Source organism: Ranitomeya variabilis, chromosome 6 (genome assembly GCF_051348905.1).
Source record: "Ranitomeya variabilis isolate aRanVar5 chromosome 6, aRanVar5.hap1, whole genome shotgun sequence".
In the NCBI taxonomy this organism is placed as follows: domain Eukaryota; kingdom Metazoa; phylum Chordata; class Amphibia; order Anura; family Dendrobatidae; genus Ranitomeya; species Ranitomeya variabilis.
In genome coordinates, this window is record NC_135237.1 from 45,003,790 (window position 1) to 45,023,164 (window position 19,375).

A 19,375-nucleotide genomic window follows, 5' to 3' on the forward strand; every position below is an offset into this window, starting at 1 on the left:
AATGCGGTCTACTGTACTGGCACCAGCTTCCTCCTTACTGCTCAAGGGCCCCATGGCAGCCGGGTGGCACTCCCTGAATCTCCCTGCTCTGCCACAGAACATAACTGTATGGGGGCACTGCGCACACTGATACAGTTACTGTAACAGTAGCGTAGCTCCGGGTGGGCCCTCTCCGAGCGCAGGGCCCGGGGTGACCACCACCTCTACACTCCTACTCTACGCTACTGGGTAGGAGTGATTGACAGTGATCAGGGAACGGAGGAATGGGTACATCATGTAAACCTCTGCTTTGGGCTCCAAAAGATCTTGTTCTAACACTGAAATCTTCTACCACTCTGCTTGATAAATCAGTAGCAAAAAAAATCTAATAGAGACGGACAGTTGTGACACAATTCTGAAACTATTTCCAGTGAAACCTTTTTAATCCTCTTGTCATATAAATTGTATTTCAATTAAACAGAATTGTGTTACATGACGAATGTAGAATTAAAAAAAAAAGTATATATTAACGGCAAGTAAATTATGCCGTCTCGGTCTGCAATTTAGAATTCAGTTTCAGTAATAGTGACAAAGCCTTTGCTTTAAGCCTCAGAAGCAATTTGTCTAATGTGATAGTTTCTGTTTTAATGTGGGTGATCACAATCGGAGAGATTACAAAACTTCCAGCCTGTGCGGAAAAAATGGATCGATCGGACGCTGATCGCGTACACGCTGCCCATATCACGCCGGATGACAAAAATAAGAATGCACTTGTCGAAGACGTCTCCGGGGAGCACGATACGAGCAAAGATTTGGCGAATCAACCTTACAGTTCTGACCTAAATAGACGTTAGCAGATGTTCCAATATTTCGAGATGCTGACTTTTACAATAAATCGTATTACACTTACCTTTGGCAGCTGTCTACTAGATTAAGGTCCAAAACAGACAAAGGCCTGAATTTGGAAAGAGTGTCTTATTTCAGGCATCTGGCACTCCGCTGACTGCTCCCACTGCTCACCGGCTGCGGGGAGACTGGAGGAGAATTACCGGATAATCATCCAGCTAGAAATCTCCCGGGAAAATGATTCTTAGGCAGATTGGACCCATTGCTTTGCACTTTGTGTGAGAAGAATAGGCTCCTCTTAAGGGGTTTTACTTATGGCATATGTCCACCTTTGAACATCATTGCACAGATTATGTATAGAATGAATTTATGTGGGAATTTTTACAAGGCAGGGCTGAGGAGTCGGTAAGCCAAACCTCCAACTCCGACTCCTCAATTTCCATGACACCGACTACGACTCTGACTCCACGAAAATGGACTCTGACTCTGACACCGATTCCACAGCCCTGCCAAGGCCAAACCTCCGACTCCTCAATTTCCAAGACTCCAACTCCACAAAAATGGGCTCTGACTCCGAGCCAAACCTCCGACTCCGACTCCTCAATTTCCATGACTCCGACTCCACGACTCCGACTCCACAGCCCTGCTGCAAGGGTACGTGCACACGTTAAGTATATGGTGCAGAAATTTCTGCATCTCTTGGCAGGAAAAACGCTGCCGAAAATATGCGCTTTTTAATGCATTTGTTACATGCGTTTTTGGCCCAGGTTTTTCTCCATTCACAAGTATGGGTATAGGTTTTATTCAGCTTAGAAAAAAAAAAAAAACACCAGCACCTGCAATTTCCTTTACGGAAATTGCAAAAAATGTGCCCTATTTGTATGAACTGTCCAGGAATTTCTGATTAAATCGATGCTGCCATCTTGGTGCCCTATAGCCACAGGACGGGCTTCATACAAGATCGTCATTTTCACTTTATACTACAAGATCACAGGTTCCTCTATGAAGACTAAAATATAAAGGGAAAATAAAATAAATGTTTTAAAAGTAATTAAAAAAAATATATAAAAGTTTGAGGCAACCCCCTTTTTCCGATTGGAAAAATATAGAAATTAAATTTAAAAAAAAACTAAAAACATAGTTGGTATTATCTCATCCGTAGATGCCCCAAACTATATAACAAAATATAACATTATTTAGCCCATCAAGTAAAGTAAAAAAATAAAAATAAAGACGTAAGAATTGTCATTTTCTCCATCACCGAACCTCGCCCACAATTGCAATGGAAAGCAATCAAAATATCATATGTGTCCCAAAATGTGTCATTCAGAACTACAACTTGCAGGATGGATGCAGTGAGAATGAATATGGATGAAAAACTGACGATTTTACCTACTCTCAATGTGTATGTGTAAATATATATATATATATTATAAATAATAATAATAATAGTAGTAATAATAATAATATATATTTATTTGTATATATATATATATATATATTTTATATATATATATATATATATATATATACATATATATATATATATAATTTTGCTTTGTTTTGCCATGTATTAAAAGGAATTTTTATGGCATGACATAATGTCACGTAGTGAGGCATTATTATAGTATAACAACCAGCAATATCACGGTATCACGTGACACCGATCACTGCACTATTTCTATACAGTGTGCAGTACCACCTAGGGGGAGACAGAGAGCCGCTGTGACAGGCGTTCTCCGCTGTGCGCGCTCCCTTGTGCTGCGTGCATGCGCGTGCCCCGGACGTCTCCTAGCAACCGTACACATAGCTGACAGAGGCCACCGCGCAGCAGGTAACACCGGGAGGCACCGGACCTGGCACGGGAGGCGGGAATGTCTCATATATTGATTGAAATGCCCTTTATAAAGTGGATGGATGGGTCTGGAATGGAGGATGTGAGATGTCTATGTAACCTGCGTGTGCACTGATGAATGTAGCCTGTAACTGCATCCACTGTATGTAGCCACTAGGTATAAATCAGCTGTGCGTCGTCATGACAACGTTTTCGATCCTTATTTGCAAACTTCTGAGCACTTTTTTTTTTTTTTTTAGTTTTTACACCCTGGGCTCTAGCTTTTGTCTGTACCATTTTGGGCTACAAATGACTTTTTGATCATTTTTTTTTTATTGTATTTTTTGAAGAGGAAACGTGCCTGAAAAACAACAATTCTGGTGTTTAGATTTTTTTGTATGTACTGGTTAATTAAGTTAATACTTTCATAAATTGGTTATGAATGGACACAGCAAATCCATATTTATTCTGTAACTTTTATTTCTTTATTTTCGGTTGGGGGAAAGGGAAGGATTCAAGCTTTCTAAATTCTTATTTATTTATTATTTTAATATTTTAAAGGGGTTTTTTTTATACTTTTTAAGTCTTATTGAACCTGCAGATGTTTGATTGCTCATTCTGTATACTGCAATAGCCCAGTATTGCAGGATATAGTGAGAATATAACTTCTACAGTATAAGGGCCGGTGCAGACGACCATACTATCCGTCCAAGTGCGATCCGACAAAATATCAGATCGCACCCAGACCAATGTTATTTTATGGGGCCGTGAACATGTTCAATTATTCCTTCAGGCAGAGCCGGTCTGAGAAAAAAATTGCAGCATGCACGATTTGCATCTGATTAGTCAATGAGACCATGGTAAAAATATGTCTGCACTTGGATGACATCTGAGTGCAGTCTGATTTTCACGGCCTGACAGAATTGAGAAAATGGAGATTTTTTTTCTCCATCTTCTCCACATCCCAGAAAATTGAATCGCACTATGCTGACACTCTGATCAGTGTGATGAGTGTGATTAGCATAATCAACTCGATTCCCTAAGCTAGGGTCACACAACCGTATTTTCTCTCATCCAATAAAATTGGTCCAATTATGCTAATCACACAATAAATCGGACATGTGCAGAGCCCATAGCATAACATCGGTCTGAGTGTGAGCCGATGTTTTGTCGGATTACACTCAGACCAAAAATACAGTCGTCTGTGGCTGAGTTTCATGGTTTAACGAAGATGGCGATGACAAGCTGTCATTAGAAGTCTCCAGCTTGCACGGTACCACATCAGCAGAGGGGCTGATGGATGCCCGAAGAGGCACACAGCCACATGGAAATCATTATAAGGGTTTTTCCACCTTTAGGAAATGCTGTAAAATACCTAAAATAATAAACAGAACTGGCGGCGCTGCTGCTGAGCTCAGTGATTGGCTGCAGTGTTGATGCCCGCTATCGACGTGATGTCACTGCTGCAGCCAAAACGCCGAGATTCAAGCAGCAGCAGGAAAGAGGGGCCATATCTTAGGAATGGAGAGGTGCAGGGACAAAAAAAGAACAACGCCAGATTAAGGAGAACAGCGTTTACACTAGGCAAAAAAATTACATATTCATGACAAATGACAAGTCAGTTGAGCTAGAAAGGCAGTGAAAGCCTTCATTTTTTCAGTTTTGTTAAGCAATAGTGATAAGCAATAGTGATGAGCGAATATACTCATTCTTTGGGTTTTCCTGAGCACGCTCAGGGGTCCTCTGAGTATTTGTTAGTGCTCGGAGATTTAGTTTTCATCGCCTCAGCTGAATGATTTACAGCTATTAGCCAGCCTGAGTACATGTGGGGGTTGCCTGGTTGCTAGGGAATCCTCACATGTAAGCAAGCTGTCTAGTAGCTGTAAATCATTCAGCTGAGGTGATGAAAACTAAATCTCCCAGCACTAACAAATACTCGCTCATCACTAATGAGCATACGTTCTTGGATAAGGTGTTATCTCAGCATGCTTGTGTGCCAATAGACTGTCTTCTGCATGCTATGTTCGGGTCACCGTGGCTGCATGGCTCTTGGCTGTTCGACAGACGCAACACATGTTTGTCTAACAAACCATGCAATCCTCGCATGTGTTGCAGCTGTTGAACAGCCGAGAGACATGCAACCGCGGGGACTCGAACATAGTATTCCAGCACGCTGAAGGCTCTCTATTAGCACTCGAGCATGCTAAGATAACACCTTATCTGAGTACGTTTGCTCATCACTATTAAGCAGGCATTGGTTCTTTGCATGTATTTGGAGCGCCCCCACTGCCGCAGGGCCGAGGGGTACCCGGCCTCTCTGTCTCAGTTCTGGGATTGTCACAGTGGCTAGACCCGGTCCGTGACCCTGCTGAGGGGCGTCCAATGAAAGTTGAGAGAGATAATGATGTGCGGTGCAGGGTGCGATGAATAACGAGGACACAGAGTTGCAGTCTCTTTACCTCTTTACTGAAGGTCTCGAGGTACTCAATCCAGAGCACTGCTAACAGGGCTGTCTGAGACCGGCCGGTCCAACGGCACATCCGGAGTTCCCTTAACAGGTGGGAATCAGTGTCTACCTTCTAGCGCTGTGTGTTGTAGTCCTTCCCTGCTGAGCACCCCGGGATAGTCCTCACAACTGCTGTGTCTGTCTCTGATGTTCGTTCTCTCCGTCCCCCAGATGATATGGCTAGGACGCACCCGTATGACGGGGTAGGCCTGGAGTTCTTCCGGGACCCTAGAGTCGCCCCTCTCCCACAGCTGCCTCCGTTGTCTGCTTAGGTGTTTAACCCCTTACTGACCTCGGACGGGATAGTACGTCCAAGGTCAGCTCCCCTGCTTTGATGCAGGGCTCCGCAGTGAGCCCGCATCAAAGCCGGGACATGTCAGCTGTTTTGAACAGCTGACATGTGCCCGCAATAGCAACGGGTGGAATCGCGATCTGCCCGCGCCTATTAACTAGTTAAATGCCGCTGTCAAACGCAGACAGCGGCATTTAACTACCGCATCCGGCCGGGCGGCCGGAAATGACGGCATCGCCGACCCCCGTCACATGATCGGAAGTCGGCGATGCTTCTAAATGGTAACCATAGAGGTCCTTGAGACCTCTATGGTTACTGATCTCCGGCAGCTGTGAGCGCCACCCTGTGGTCGGCGCTCACAGCACACCTGCATTTCTGCTGCATAGCAGCGATCTGATGATCGCTGTTATGTAGCAGAGGCGATCGTGCTGTGCCTGCTTCTAGCCTCCCATGGAGGCTATTGAAGCATGGCAAAAGTGAAAAAAAAAAGTAAAAAAAATGTGAAAAAAATAAAAAAAATATAAAAGTTTAAATCACCCCCCTTTCGCCCCAATCAAAATAAATCAATAAAAAAAAAATCAAACCTACACATATTTGGTATCACCGAGTTCAGAATCGCCCGATCTATCAATAAAAAAAAGCATTAACCTGATCGCTAAATGGCGTAATGAGAAAAAAATCGAAACGCCAGAATTACGTTTTTTTGGTCGCCGCGACATTGCATTAAAATGCAATAACGGGCGATCAAAAGAACGTATCTGCACCGAAATGGTATTATTAAAAACGCCAGCTCGGCACGCAAAAAATAAGCCCTCAACCGACCCCAGATCATGAAAAATGGAGACGCTACGAGTATCGGAAAATGGCGCAATTTTTTGTTTTTTTAGCAAAGTTTGGAATTTTTTTTCACCACTTAGGTAAAAAATAACCTAGTCATGTTAGGTGTCTATGAACTCGTACTGACCTGGAGAATCATAGTGGCAGGTCAGTTTTAGCATTTAGTGAACCTAGCAAAAAAGCCAAGCAAAAAACAAGTGTGGGATTGCACTTTTTTTGCAATTTCACCGCACTTAGAATTTTTTTCCCGTTTTCTAGTGCACGACATGGTAAAACCAATGATGTCGTTCAAAACTACAACTCGTCCCGCAAAAGATAAGTCCTCACATGGTCAAATTGACGGAAAAATAAAAAAGTTATGGCTCTGGGAAGGAGGGGAGTGAAAAACGAACACGGAAAAACGAAAAATCCCAAGGTCATGAAGGGGTTAAGTGAGACAGCCAACCTGTAATTGGCTGTCCTGCCGTGGTTTGAAGTAATGCTTAGGCCGCCGTCACACATGCGAGTTTTACGGACATAAGAGCGCAGAAACTACGTGCGTAAAACTCGCATTACATACGGCACAATGCTTCTCAATGGGTCTCGTCCTATCAGCCGTATATTACGGATCCGTAATATACGGCTTTCTACGGCCGTACAAAATCGCAGCATGCTGCGTTTGTCAGCGTATTGCGCAAAAAAATCGCCAATGAAAGTCTATGGGGGCGAGAAAAATACGGATTCCACACGGACCAGCAGTGTGACTTGCGAGAAATAAGCAGCGGTGTTAGTGAAAAGTCGGTAATTCAATTGCCGGCTTTTCATTTCTCCTTCCCAAACCCGACAGGATATGAGACATGGTTTACATACAGTAAACCATCTCATATCCCCTTTTTTTTGCATATTCCACACTACTAATGTTAGTAGTGTGTATGTGCAAAATTTCAGCGCTGTAGCTGCTAAAATAAAGGGTTAAATGGCGGAAAAAAATTGGCGTGGGCTCCCACGCAATTTTCTCCGCCAGAGTGGTAAAGCCAGTGACTGACGGCAGATATTAATAGCCAGGAGAGGGTCCATGGTTATTGGCCCCCCTGGCTACAAACATCTGCCCCCAGCCACCCCAGAAAAGGCACATCTGGAAGATGCGCCTATTCTGGCACTTGGCCACTCTCTTCCCACTCCCGTGTAGCGGTGGGATATGGGGTAATGAAGGGTTAATGTCACCATGCTATTGTAAGGTGACATTAAGCCAGATTAATAATGGAGAGGCGTCAATTATGACACCTATCCATTATTAATCCAATTGTTTGAAAGGGTTAAAAAACACACACACACACATGATTTAAAAGTATTTTAATGAAATAAACACAGCGGTTGTTTTAATATTTTATTGCTCTCTCAATCCATTTGCAGACCCTCGCTTGGCTAAACAATAAACCCACAATATACATACCTTCTGCTGACCCGTCACGTCCCACGAGGTAATCCATCTGAAGGGGTTAAAATAATTTACAAGCAGGAGCCCTGCAAATGCAGCTGTGCTCGTGCTTGTAATTCCCCGGCGAATGAAGGAAATGTAGGTTATTGACCTACATTTCCTTCAGTCACGGTGATGCGCCCCTGCTGGATGTTCTCATGAACTGCAGCCTGGGAACTTTTTCCCATGCTCCAGGTCATATGAGGACATCCACCAGGGGGCGCATCACCGCGACTGAAGGAAATGTAGGTCAATGACCTACATTTCCTTCATTCCCCGGGGATTACAACCACGAGCGAGTGCATTAGCACAGCTCATGGCTGTAAAATAATTAACCCCTTCAGATGGATTACCTCGTGGGACGTGACGGTTCATCTGAGGGTATGTATCTTGTGCGTTTATTATTTTGCCAAGCGAGGGTTTGCAAATGGATTGAGAGAGCAATAAAATATTAAAACAACCTGTGTGTTTATTTCATTAAAATACTTTTTAATAATGTGTGTGTGTTTTATTAACCCTTTCAGACAATTGGATTAATAATGGATAGGTGTCATCATTGACGCCTCTCCATTATTAATCTGGCTTAATGTCACCTTAAAATAGCAAGGTGGCATTAACCCTTCATTACCCCATATCCCACAGCTACACGGGAGTGGGAAGAGAGTAGCCAAGTGCCAGAATAGGCGCATCTTCCAGATGTGCCTTTTCTGGGGTGGCTGGGGGCAGATGTTTTTAGCCACGGGGGGGCCAATAACCATGGACCCTCTCCTGGCTATTAATATCTGCCCTCAGTCACTGACTTTACCACTCTGGCGGAGAAAATTGCGCGGGAGCCCACGCCAATTTTTTCCGCCATTTAACCCTTTATGTTAGCAGCTACAGCGCTGAAATTTTGCACATACACACTACTAACATTAGTAGTGTGGAATATGCAAAAAAAAAGGGGATATGAGATGGTTTACTGTATGTAAACCATGTCTCATATCCTGTCGGGTTTGGGAAGGAGAAATGAGAAGCCGGCAATTGAATTACCGGCTTTTCACAGATATCGCGCTGTAGTAAATATAAATACAGACTATATATATATATATATATATGTGTCTCAATGACATATATATATATATATATATATATATATATATATATATATATATATATATATATATATATACTGTATATATGTTTTCCCGAACATTTGAGCACATAAATCCATTAGATGTCGGTTTTGCAAGCCTGCGAGAAAATCTCGCAGTACGGATGCCATACGGATTACATACGGAGGATGCCATGCGCAAAATACGCTGACACACCCTGCCTACGGATCACTATTTTGGGAACATTTCTCTGTATTACGGCCATATTACGGCCGTAAAATACGGACCGTATTGTCTTACGCCGAGTGTGACGCCGGCCTTAGAGTCTCTTACTTGCTCGGCGTTCCGGCCACCGACTGTTTGCGCCTCAGAAGGATGTTGCCTCGATCTTACAGCACGACTCCTTCTGGTCCTATCGCCTCTTTGCTGTATTCCCGTTTCTTACTTCTTGTCCTTTATTAGGAATCTGTCAGGATCCCATCCCTGACAGGTCCTCTCTCTAGCTCTTCCCAGTTACTTCTCACTGTCTTCCTGTCCAACCCCCAGTTTTACCAGAGTGTGAAGAGTGGCCTACTAGATAGAACCACCCCCCCTGGTGGCCGGAGTGTGAAGTGTAGTGTGTGTTACCTGGTCAGGTGAACTCCTTTAGTGCAATCAGACGTAACATCACTCCCCTTAGTGGCAGAGCGACATTACTGCAACGACCAGGACTCTGGGGCGCTGCATACTAATTACAGTGCCACCGCCCAATCTAATGCCCGGTGCCGATTCCTGGTCTTTTGTGCATTGGGTGCTACAAGAAGGAGCCTGACTTACTGGGAAGTCAGGACCAAGCTGAAGAACCATGGAGGGGTCCCTACATAGGAACTGCCACCAGTTTTGTATGAGGACCTCCCATCGATACATCTCATCTTGTGGTCAAGCGAAGAGTCAGGGGGGTGTATCTGTATGGCGTGCCTCCATACAGTCTGTGTGCACACAACAATGCCATATACATGAGCCTTAAGGCTTTGCGGATTTTGCTGCGGAACGTATGGAAAACGAAATCCGCAGTGCCCATGGTGTGGAAAATACAGCGCGGAAACACTGCGTTGTATTTTCCACAGCATGTCAATTCTTTGTGCAGATTCCGCAGCGGTTTACACCTGCCCCACAATAGGAATCCTCAGGTGGAATCCGCACAAAATCTGCAGGAATTCCGCTGTAAATCCGCAGATAAAACGCAGTGTGTTTTACCTGCGGATTTTTCAAAAAAGGTGCCGAAAAATCCGCGACCCAATTCCGCAACGTGTGCACATAGCCTTAGGATAAAATAGTACAATCACGACACCCAAGAGTAGAGGTACAGTAAGGTTGTGATTTGTGACTGCTCACTATGTTGAATATTGGAGCAGGTTATTGCCAATCTCTGTATTGACTCCTAAGCGAACGTTACACCTGTGACACCTAATCTGGTAAAACCCAGCTGTCACCTAGATTTCAGTAAGTGAGGTCATTCTGCTTGTTAAGGGGAACAGGTGGGAATGATTTACCCCAGCAGTATAATTCGGACCAGATGTAAGGCTCCTATACCATCTGCCTGAAGGGTTCATAAATCTGACAATCTTTGGTCATGTTGGCTCAGTGTGTTGAACAATTAGACTGTGATTATGAGGTTTGGCCGCGTTCACACGGTCAGTATTTGGTCAGTATATGACATCAGTATTTGAAAGCTGAAATCAGGAGTGGAACAGTCAGAGGAAAAGTATCATAGAAACACGTCACCACTTCTGTATTTATCACCTATTCCTGGTTTTGGCTTACAGATACTGATCTGAAATATTGATGAAATACTGATACTGTGAGACTGTCATCCAAACCCTGATTGGTAGGACTGTGCGTCTATATTGGGTGAGCAACCGCATAGGAATTATGACCATATCAAATAGGATTGGGGTTAATTTATCAAGATAGTCTTGAACCCAAAGCCTGTCGGAGTAAGGAGCCCCAAATTTATTAAGAGGCGCTCACCTCCTGATAACTTTGGTGCATCTTTATTGATTGGTAACATCATCATGCTGCAGACAGCGCTTGTTTAGTCAAAACTGTGAGATCTGACATTTTGACTGCTGGTTTACTGTGGGAGTTTTGTGGAAAGTCCCCAATCTACAAGTTCATACCTGATTCCTGCCAGGGGGCTCAGATTTATTAATTTTAGTTTTATATAGCACCATTAATTACTACAGTGCTTTTCAGACATCATCATCACAGACATCATCATCGCTGTCCCCCTATCAGTGTGTATTTGGAGTGTGGTAGGAAATTGGAGAACCCAGAGGAAACCCCTGCAAACATGGGGAGAACATGCAAACTCCTTGCAGATGTCCTTGGTGGGATTTTGAACCCAGCACTGCAAGGCTACAGTGCCTGTTGATTGTTAGTTTTATTTATTTTTTATTTTTAAGCTCAAACATATTTAGATAAATATTTACTTTTGTGCTTGATATTGTTTACGTAGAGGGATTGTCCAGGCTCTTGACAAAAGTCTTCAGTCATTCTTTATGACTGCAGACTTGTAAACTCTCACCTGCATTGTGCGCTGTGAATATTCTCTTGTGATCTTTTGATCTGGCAGTGCTTAGCTTGGAGTGGATTTCATCAGGATCTGATTCGATCATTCACTTTTTTTTTTTTTTTTTGAGTAAAAAATTGGTGTACCTATACGCTACCTTTAAAATTTAGATCACCCCCTTTGAAAAAAAAATAAAAAAATTAAGCATATTTGGTGTCACTGTGTTCCTAAAGATTGATCATTCAAAAAATAAAATTATTTTATCCATATGATAAACATGAAAAAAAAGCTGATTTCATTACTTTGCCTCCCTTAGGAAAACAAAACAATCAGAAGGTCATCTGTACCCCAAAATGCTATTATTAGAAAAATAGACAACATACAGATCTATCGACCTAAAATTAAACCCTTATGGGTATTAGACAATGGCAACATTTTTTGCAAAGCTCTAAATTGTTTAAAAAGCAGTAAAATATATTAAAAGAATGGTATAATAGTTAATTGTATTGACTTAAAGAAACAAGTTATCAGGTCTTTTTTTTTTGCATAATAAATGCTATAAAAATAATCCCTCAAATATTTGGGCAGAATATTTTCTTTCCCCCTCCAATCTTGTTTTATTCAGGACATTATATGGTAAAGTGGACAATCTTATTCACAACTTGTCCCTAAAAAAAGAAGGTCCCCATAAGGCTAAGTTGATGGAAATATAAAAAATTGTTTGGCTTTTGGAAGACAGGGAGGAATAATCAAATTGGAATATTGCAGCTAGGTCTCTAGAAAATCCGACATCAGCTGCAGGGATAGAAAACATTTCCTCATTTTTATACAGCTTTTCTGAATGAAAAAATGATTCTAACTATTAATCGTACACCACAAGCTGTTCCCATTACTGCAAATAGGAACATAAATATTAATTTCAAAATGAAAACTTCATATAAATGTAGGTAAAATGAAAGAAACAATTATAGAGAATTAATAAAGGGTAATTAAATGCTGTTTCTCTTTGAATCTAGTTTTATGTTATCTTTGACACTGGCGTGCATAATTCATGGGGGATGTAAGCAAAAGTGCAAATGAACAGTGAAAACAATTCCCTTGGTATAAACTTGCAAGTTATTTTCAGGTGCTAAAACAAGAGATGTAAAATTTTATACAATGAAAGTGAGAGAGACGATTCTCAAGATTATACAAAATAACTCTATCTATCTATCTATCTATCTATCTATCTATCTATCTATCTATCTATCTATTATCTATCTTATCTACTATCAATCTATCTATTATCTATCTATTTACCGTATCTCTCTATCTCTTTTATATCTACAGGTGCTTCTCAAAAAATTGAATAGCATCAAAAAGTCAATTTATTTCAGTTTTTCAATAAAAAAAGTGAAACTCATATATTATATAGAGTCATTACAGAGTGATGTATTTCAAGTGTCTATTTCTGCTAATGTTGCTTGAAAAATTATTTTAAAATCCGAAATGTTGGCCTACTGAAATGTATGATCAGTAAATGCACTCAATACTTGGTCGGGGCTCCTTTTGCATCAATTACTGCATCAATGCGGCGTGGCATGGAGGCGATCAGCCTGTGGCACTGCTGAGGGGTTATGGAAGCCCAGGTTGCTTTGATAGCAGCCTTCAGCTCATCTGCATTGTTGGGTCTGGTGTCTCATCTTCCTCTTGACAATACTCCATAGATTCTCTATGGGGCTAAGGTCGGGCGAGTTTGCTGGCCAATCAAGGACAGTGATACTGTTGTTTTTAAACCAGGCATTGGTACTTTTGGCAGCATGGACAGGGGCCGATTCCTGCTGGAGAATGAAATTTCCATCTATAAAAAGCTTGTCAGCAGAGGAAAGCATGAAGTGCTCTAAAATTTCCTGGTAGACGGCTGTGCTGACTTTGATCTTCATAAAGCACAGTGGACCTACTGTTAGCACGTTAAACTGAATGGATGACAGCCCCCTGTGTCACCTGCACCATGGCCTGCTCCCGCATAAGAGGTGGGGAACCCCAAGGACAGTCCGATCTCTGAGGTGGTGGTAGCCCCATCTCAAGCCACCCGAGGAGCCTCTCTCAGACCTGTTCATTCCTCAAGAAAGGTTCATCCTGCTCCCTTTTCGGATCACACCCATTGCATACCAGCGACATTGCCCCTCTAATTTTAGGAACGTGACCCTGGTTCCAGCCGTCAGCTCTTGCAGCCTTCAAGGCAAGTGTTCTGTCTCTAATGTCCGATTGTTGAACGAGACGTGATAATCGGTCCCAAACTTTTAGATGGACCCCCATCTCCGCTGCCTGTCATACGTAACAATCTCCCCCCAGGATGCCAACTGTCGGTACTTTGCAGCTAGAGGGCCGCTACAATTTCTCCAGCCCTGGTCCTGGCTTGTCTCCTTGTCTCTTACAACCAGCCTAAGCCCCGCAGTTCGCTCACCAGTTCCCGGATCCTGGCTCTCCCATCTGCAGTCTGCAAGAACACTAGCCAATGTTCAGGCCTTGGTTCTGAGAAAGCAGTAGGTTCCGTACTACAGGCTCCTGCTACCTCCGCTGTCGCATCAGCTTCGACTGGCTCTAATATTCCTCCATTTACTTCCTTGGGAGTCTTGTGTGATTCTGCCATCTTTGTCTCCCACAGAGCATACAATAGTCTTTGGATGAGTAATTGAATACAGAAAAATGTTTCACTCCTTTTTTGCACTGTTGCTATATAACACCGAAATGTACCACAGACCACGTAGTGGATGAATAATTAAATCCAGAAAAATGTTTCAACTTTTTTGAAGTATTATATAACACAGAAATGTACCACAAAGCACCTAATACTTTATGGATGATAATATAGTCAATTTTGTCATCCAAAAAATAAAAATGTGGTTAACTGCCTCAGCTATATATTTAGCAACGGACTTCAAAGCCCTAATCCCTGCCTAGAGACTGTATTCAGCCATTCAACCTGCTCCTGCAACTCTCACTCCCTCCCTAGGCTAAATGCAGATTGTATCTGATGCAAGCAGCAAAGTACAAAATTGAGTCCTTACAAGGACTGTTAGTATGATGGTTCAGGTTCACCACCAGTATCAATACTGCAGGACTCTGATTTGTTATACTGTGCACACACAACCTGGACAGATACTCTCTCTAACTGTTGTAGAGCTGTGCAATGGCGTCAGTGTGCCAAGCCTGGCGGCTCCTGTCCTTTGATAACCCCTGATGATGTCACACGGTCAGCCAATCACAGTAATGCCACTACCAAGATGGATATGGCATTTCAGTGACTCTCAGGCAATCCCCGCATGCTTATTGGTTGTGGAAAAGGCGCCAAACATGCGGAGCAGGGATTCGAGTTTGAAATCGAGCACCGCCCAATGCTCGCAGCGGAATGTGCATATCTGAGCACCCAGATACTCCAGTGATATCCGTGTATCATTGAGTACGTTTGCTCATTCCTAATCATATGCTATCTGATTACACCCACTTCCTCGTAACAAAAGTTAACTCATTAGGTGCCAAATACTTTGATTGCTAATACATCTGCAAAGGAGAGGAAAAATGTTGTTAATGATTATCTAGGATGTTAAAGAAATATACAGTAAAAATATTAGCAAATGACTCTACAGATACTAAAAAGTTGTCTGATCATTAAATTTCCTGTATTGTAAGTTTATTCTGTGTTTTATTGATTTTAGAATGGGGAAAAAAGTAAAGAAGGAACTTGAGCCGCCACCAAAAGATGTGGTAAGTTTTTCTAATTCAGCTCATATGTATTTACAATAAAACGTAAGGAAATAATTTTGATAAATATTTTTTACTGTTTTAAGTATATGGCTCCTGATCATCTCTTACTTATTTATTTTTAAAATAACCAATGACATACAAAATCCCTAATACGTCCATGCACATCAGGTCTCGAAGGCAAAACATAATTGGTTTTCAATGCCTGATCGCATCCTCTATTTAAGGTTCCTATATATTTTCTTATTTGTACGTTCAGTTCACAAATCTTTTTCCTTTTATTTGCAGTTTGATCCGTTAGCAATTGAAAGTAAAAAGGCTGAAACGGCAGTCTTAATGCTTCAGTCTCCGGAAGAAGAAATTCTTGCCAAATCCTGTGATGCTATATATAAATTTGCGCAAAAAGGTTTGTGGTGTACGTTGTAACTAGAAAGTGTAACAAAAATCATATACAAGTACTTGATATAAAGAATACCTAGTAATATTCGTATGCCAGTCTTGATGAAGGGAACGCCATTTTCATTAGGATGCGTGCACCACTAAATGAATTTGCGTATCTTTTGTCTGCTGTGCACCAACGCCAAAAATGTACGTCAGGATGCAGTGAGATGGGCCGTATGACGGATGACGATCATATCGCAGTGCACGGACTGGCCGGCGGCTCTCCTGACCCGAGCGTCACAGCATGTATTTCTGTGCAGCTGTCACGCACTGGTCATTGACGTCCGTGTTTTACGCTTTTTTTTAAAATCAAAAGCAGTGTTTACTAAGTGCCCTATGTTATTTATATGCTCTATTTATTTTTACTTACAGCAGGGTATATGTTCATTTTGTTTCTGTCTGTTTAATGGCCAGTGTGAACATGCTCTTACATGTTGCTCACATACCAACTTATATTCCGGTTCGTTTCTTTCAGTTTTGCTATAGCGGACAAGTACAGTTCTTCCTCTATGGAATGTGAATATGACATTGAGCAATGTATTGTATTTCAAAATGTCATTTTGAGCCATAACCCATTTATACATATCATCCTGTTTTAAAAAAAAAAATCACATTATACCATACCGGTAGGATGGATAGGAAGATGAGAGGTCCGTTACTATGCAAAACCTCGAAACCAACACAGCACATTCAATGACAAGACAATCCTATGTATACAGTACAGACCAAAAGTTTGGACACACCTTCTCATTTAAAGATTTTTCTGTATTTTCATGACTATGAAAATTGTACATTCACACTGAAGGCATCAAAACTATGAATTAACACATGTGGAATTAAATACTTAACAAAAAAGTGTGAAACAACTGAAAATATGTCTTATATTCTAGGTTCTTCAAAGTAGCCACCTTTTGCTTTGATGACTGCTTTGCACACTCTTGGCATTCTCTTGATGAGAAGGTTAAAAGGACACATCTGTATAACAGGAAACAATATGTGAATACAATATAGTAAAACCTCGTGAGATGATCATCAATTATTGCATTAAAAAGATAGCCAATTTGCATAATATATGATGACTTGGTAAATCTGTCACAGGATGTTAGGTCTTGATAAATGGATGGTGTTAGAGAGGTATTTTGTATGTATAGAGCATGTGGCCTGACTGTATGTGTGATGATGAGTTCTGCATCTTATGGCTCTTCCAGCCCAGTCAGGCAACGCGCTCGTTACTGTTAGCGACTATTGATCGTTTAACAAGCTGCAGCTATCACTGGACAGCACTACATTATTCATTTATGTTCCTCAAGGAGATGAAAATAAACTCACCCTTCTTGGACTTGGAGCGATGGAATCACTTTCTAAACTCATCTCTCATGAAGATAAGATTGTGCGCAGAAACGCCACAATGGTCTGTGGAATCATGGCGGCACACAGTAAGTTATATTAATTAGAGGAATATGCAAAAATAAATAAGGACTGGAAAGACCATGGCATTGTTTGCTGTGCTTTTGCAAAATTGTGCAAGGAAAAAACAATGTAAAAAAAAGAACTGAATGTTTACTCAGATTAATAGTCGTTTTGTTTTCTTATTACATTTCCGAATTAAAGAAGCACTCTTCCTCTTAATATATTGCAGTCATCATATTATCCAGCACTGTGTACTTACATTTGCTCATTTTGCCTTTCCACCCAGTTAATTCTTCTCTTTTCTGTGCTCTCTGTAGAAACAGGAAGTCTGTATTCCCTGCATTTATTATTCTGATCTTCAACTCCTGACCCTGCTGCTCTCTCCTCCCCTCAGTGAGGGGCACTGGCAGTGACTCATGACTCATTCATACAGGGAAAATTAACCTCCTGTTTCTACATAGAGCTTAGAAGGATTCAGATAGTTTGTTTTTAATCATGTGATGCCATAGAACTAATGGAGAAGAATCATCTGTGTAGAAAGGCAAAATGAGAAATTGTAAGTGCACGGTGCTATATAATATGATGACTGCAATATATTAAGAGGCTAAAACTTTTGAAGGGAGAAGTTTGTGCACACGACGAATTATAAATGTCAGCATACCCATATTGTCTTTGAAGTAGACAAAGACAACTGTTTAAATAGTCTCAGTCGATGATGAATTAGATGAAAACCTCGGAAAACCCCAAACTTTGCCGACATTTGTGAATATAAAGCAGACACATAGAACACAGAATCTAAAAAAGGCGCAAATTAAAAGAATTAAGCACAAATGAAAAACACCAAAAACTAGATAAAAAACAGGCACTCAAACTAAAGTGAGTTAGGCCATTGGTTTCTTCGGTAGATGTCTAGCTGTCTCTAGGAAAGTTCTGATTCTCCTTCTGAAGATCCAGATGGTAGAGAGCTTTTAGGCTATGTGCACACAACATCTTATTCAGGCAAATTCCACCTGAAATAGCTCTCAGAAAATGCAGAAAAAATGAACATATGCAATTTTATTTTCTTGTAACCACTTCAAGTTTCGTAAAATGATAAGCTCATCCTCTTCTTCACCCAAGATTAAAAGACATTGTGTGCACCTATTCTTTAAGGGTTGTCCACTACTAGGACAACCCCTTCTTAAACTAAATGTTCGGCCCTGTTAAAATAATAAAGCCTATACTCGCCTCTCGTGCCGGCTCCATTCTAGCGGTGTCGGCACTCACGGTCCGGGGTCTGTGATGCGGTGGAATGGCACATGATGTCTGACGCTCAATAAGCACTGGTGTCACTATCCCCGCCTTCGGACAAACTGAACATGAAGAGGAAGTCCGGGATGAGCTGCAGCCTTGGCTTCTTGTTCAGTTTGTCCGAAAGCAAACATAGTGACACCAGCGCTGATTGGGCGCCAGCGTCATGTATCACAACACCGTATTACAGCCCCGGAGAGAGTGCTGACACCGCAGAAACAGCGCCAGCACGGGAAGTGAGTATAGCCTTTATTATTTTATTGGGGCCAAAAATTTAGTTTAAGAAAGGGTTGTCCTAATAGTGGGCAACCCCTTTAAGAAGGTAATATGTAAGATACCTCCAGAAAACTATTTTCCACCTATTGATGTCACTAAACAGTCAACTTTTTTCCTTCTTTCAGGGGTATTCATTTCATTAATTGATACAGGTAATACAGTGGCATGTAAAAGTTTGGGCACTCCTGGTCAAAATTACTGTTACTGTGAATAGTTAAGCAAGTTGTTATTATTTATTATTATAGCACCATTTATTCCATGGCGCTTTACATGTGAAAAGGGGTATACATAGTAAATTGAAGATTAAATGATCTCTAAGATGACAAGTTTCCTTTGTATTTTAGGCAAATATATATATATTTTTTTTTTCTTCATCTTTTACATTTTTAAAATTCTAAAAAGTTAAATTAGCCAATGCAAAAGTTTGGGGACCCTGCATGGTTAGTACCTAGTAGCACCTCCTTTTGCAACTATCACAGCTTGTAAACATTTTTTGTAGCCAGCCAAGAGACTTTCAATTCTTGTTTGAGGGATTTTCATCCATTCTTTCTCGGAAAATTCCTTAATTGATGTAAAAAGACATTGTCTCCCTGATCACAGCATTATGGATATGAGATTACTTGTATTAAAAGGTAACTTCAAATTTCAGAGAGACAGAAGAGTTTGGGAATATAAGCTGATGACGACCTTTGACACACTCAGTGCAGGAATGAATGTGTCGAATGGATTTATGTCTTTTTACATCAATTAAGGAATTTGCTCCTCAGACCGTGTGGGGGGCATCATAACACAAGCCCCAATCAGAGGACAATAAAACAT

The 19,375-nt window shown here is 41.4% G+C and overlaps 1 protein-coding gene across 5 annotated transcripts in view; it reads left to right on the forward strand.

The window, feature by feature from the left end:
- The first annotated feature begins 2,531 nt into the window (after positions 1-2,531).
- ARMC3 (armadillo repeat containing 3) overlaps positions 2,532-19,375 on the forward strand; it is a 137,108-nt gene continuing 120,264 nt past the window's right edge. For 4 of the 5 annotated variants that reach the window (XM_077268355.1, XM_077268357.1, XM_077268358.1 and 1 more), the window contains exons 1-4: positions 2,532-2,659; positions 15,094-15,142; positions 15,428-15,545; positions 16,891-17,016. In XM_077268355.1, coding sequence (XP_077124470.1) covers positions 15,095-15,142; positions 15,428-15,545; positions 16,891-17,016 — 292 coding nt within the window. In that variant the 5' untranslated portion in view covers positions 2,532-2,659; position 15,094. Of the gene's footprint in view, positions 2,660-2,717; positions 2,838-15,093; positions 15,143-15,427; positions 15,546-16,890; positions 17,017-19,375 lie in introns of those variants that run through there. The other variant, XM_077268356.1, reaches the window with a different exon arrangement.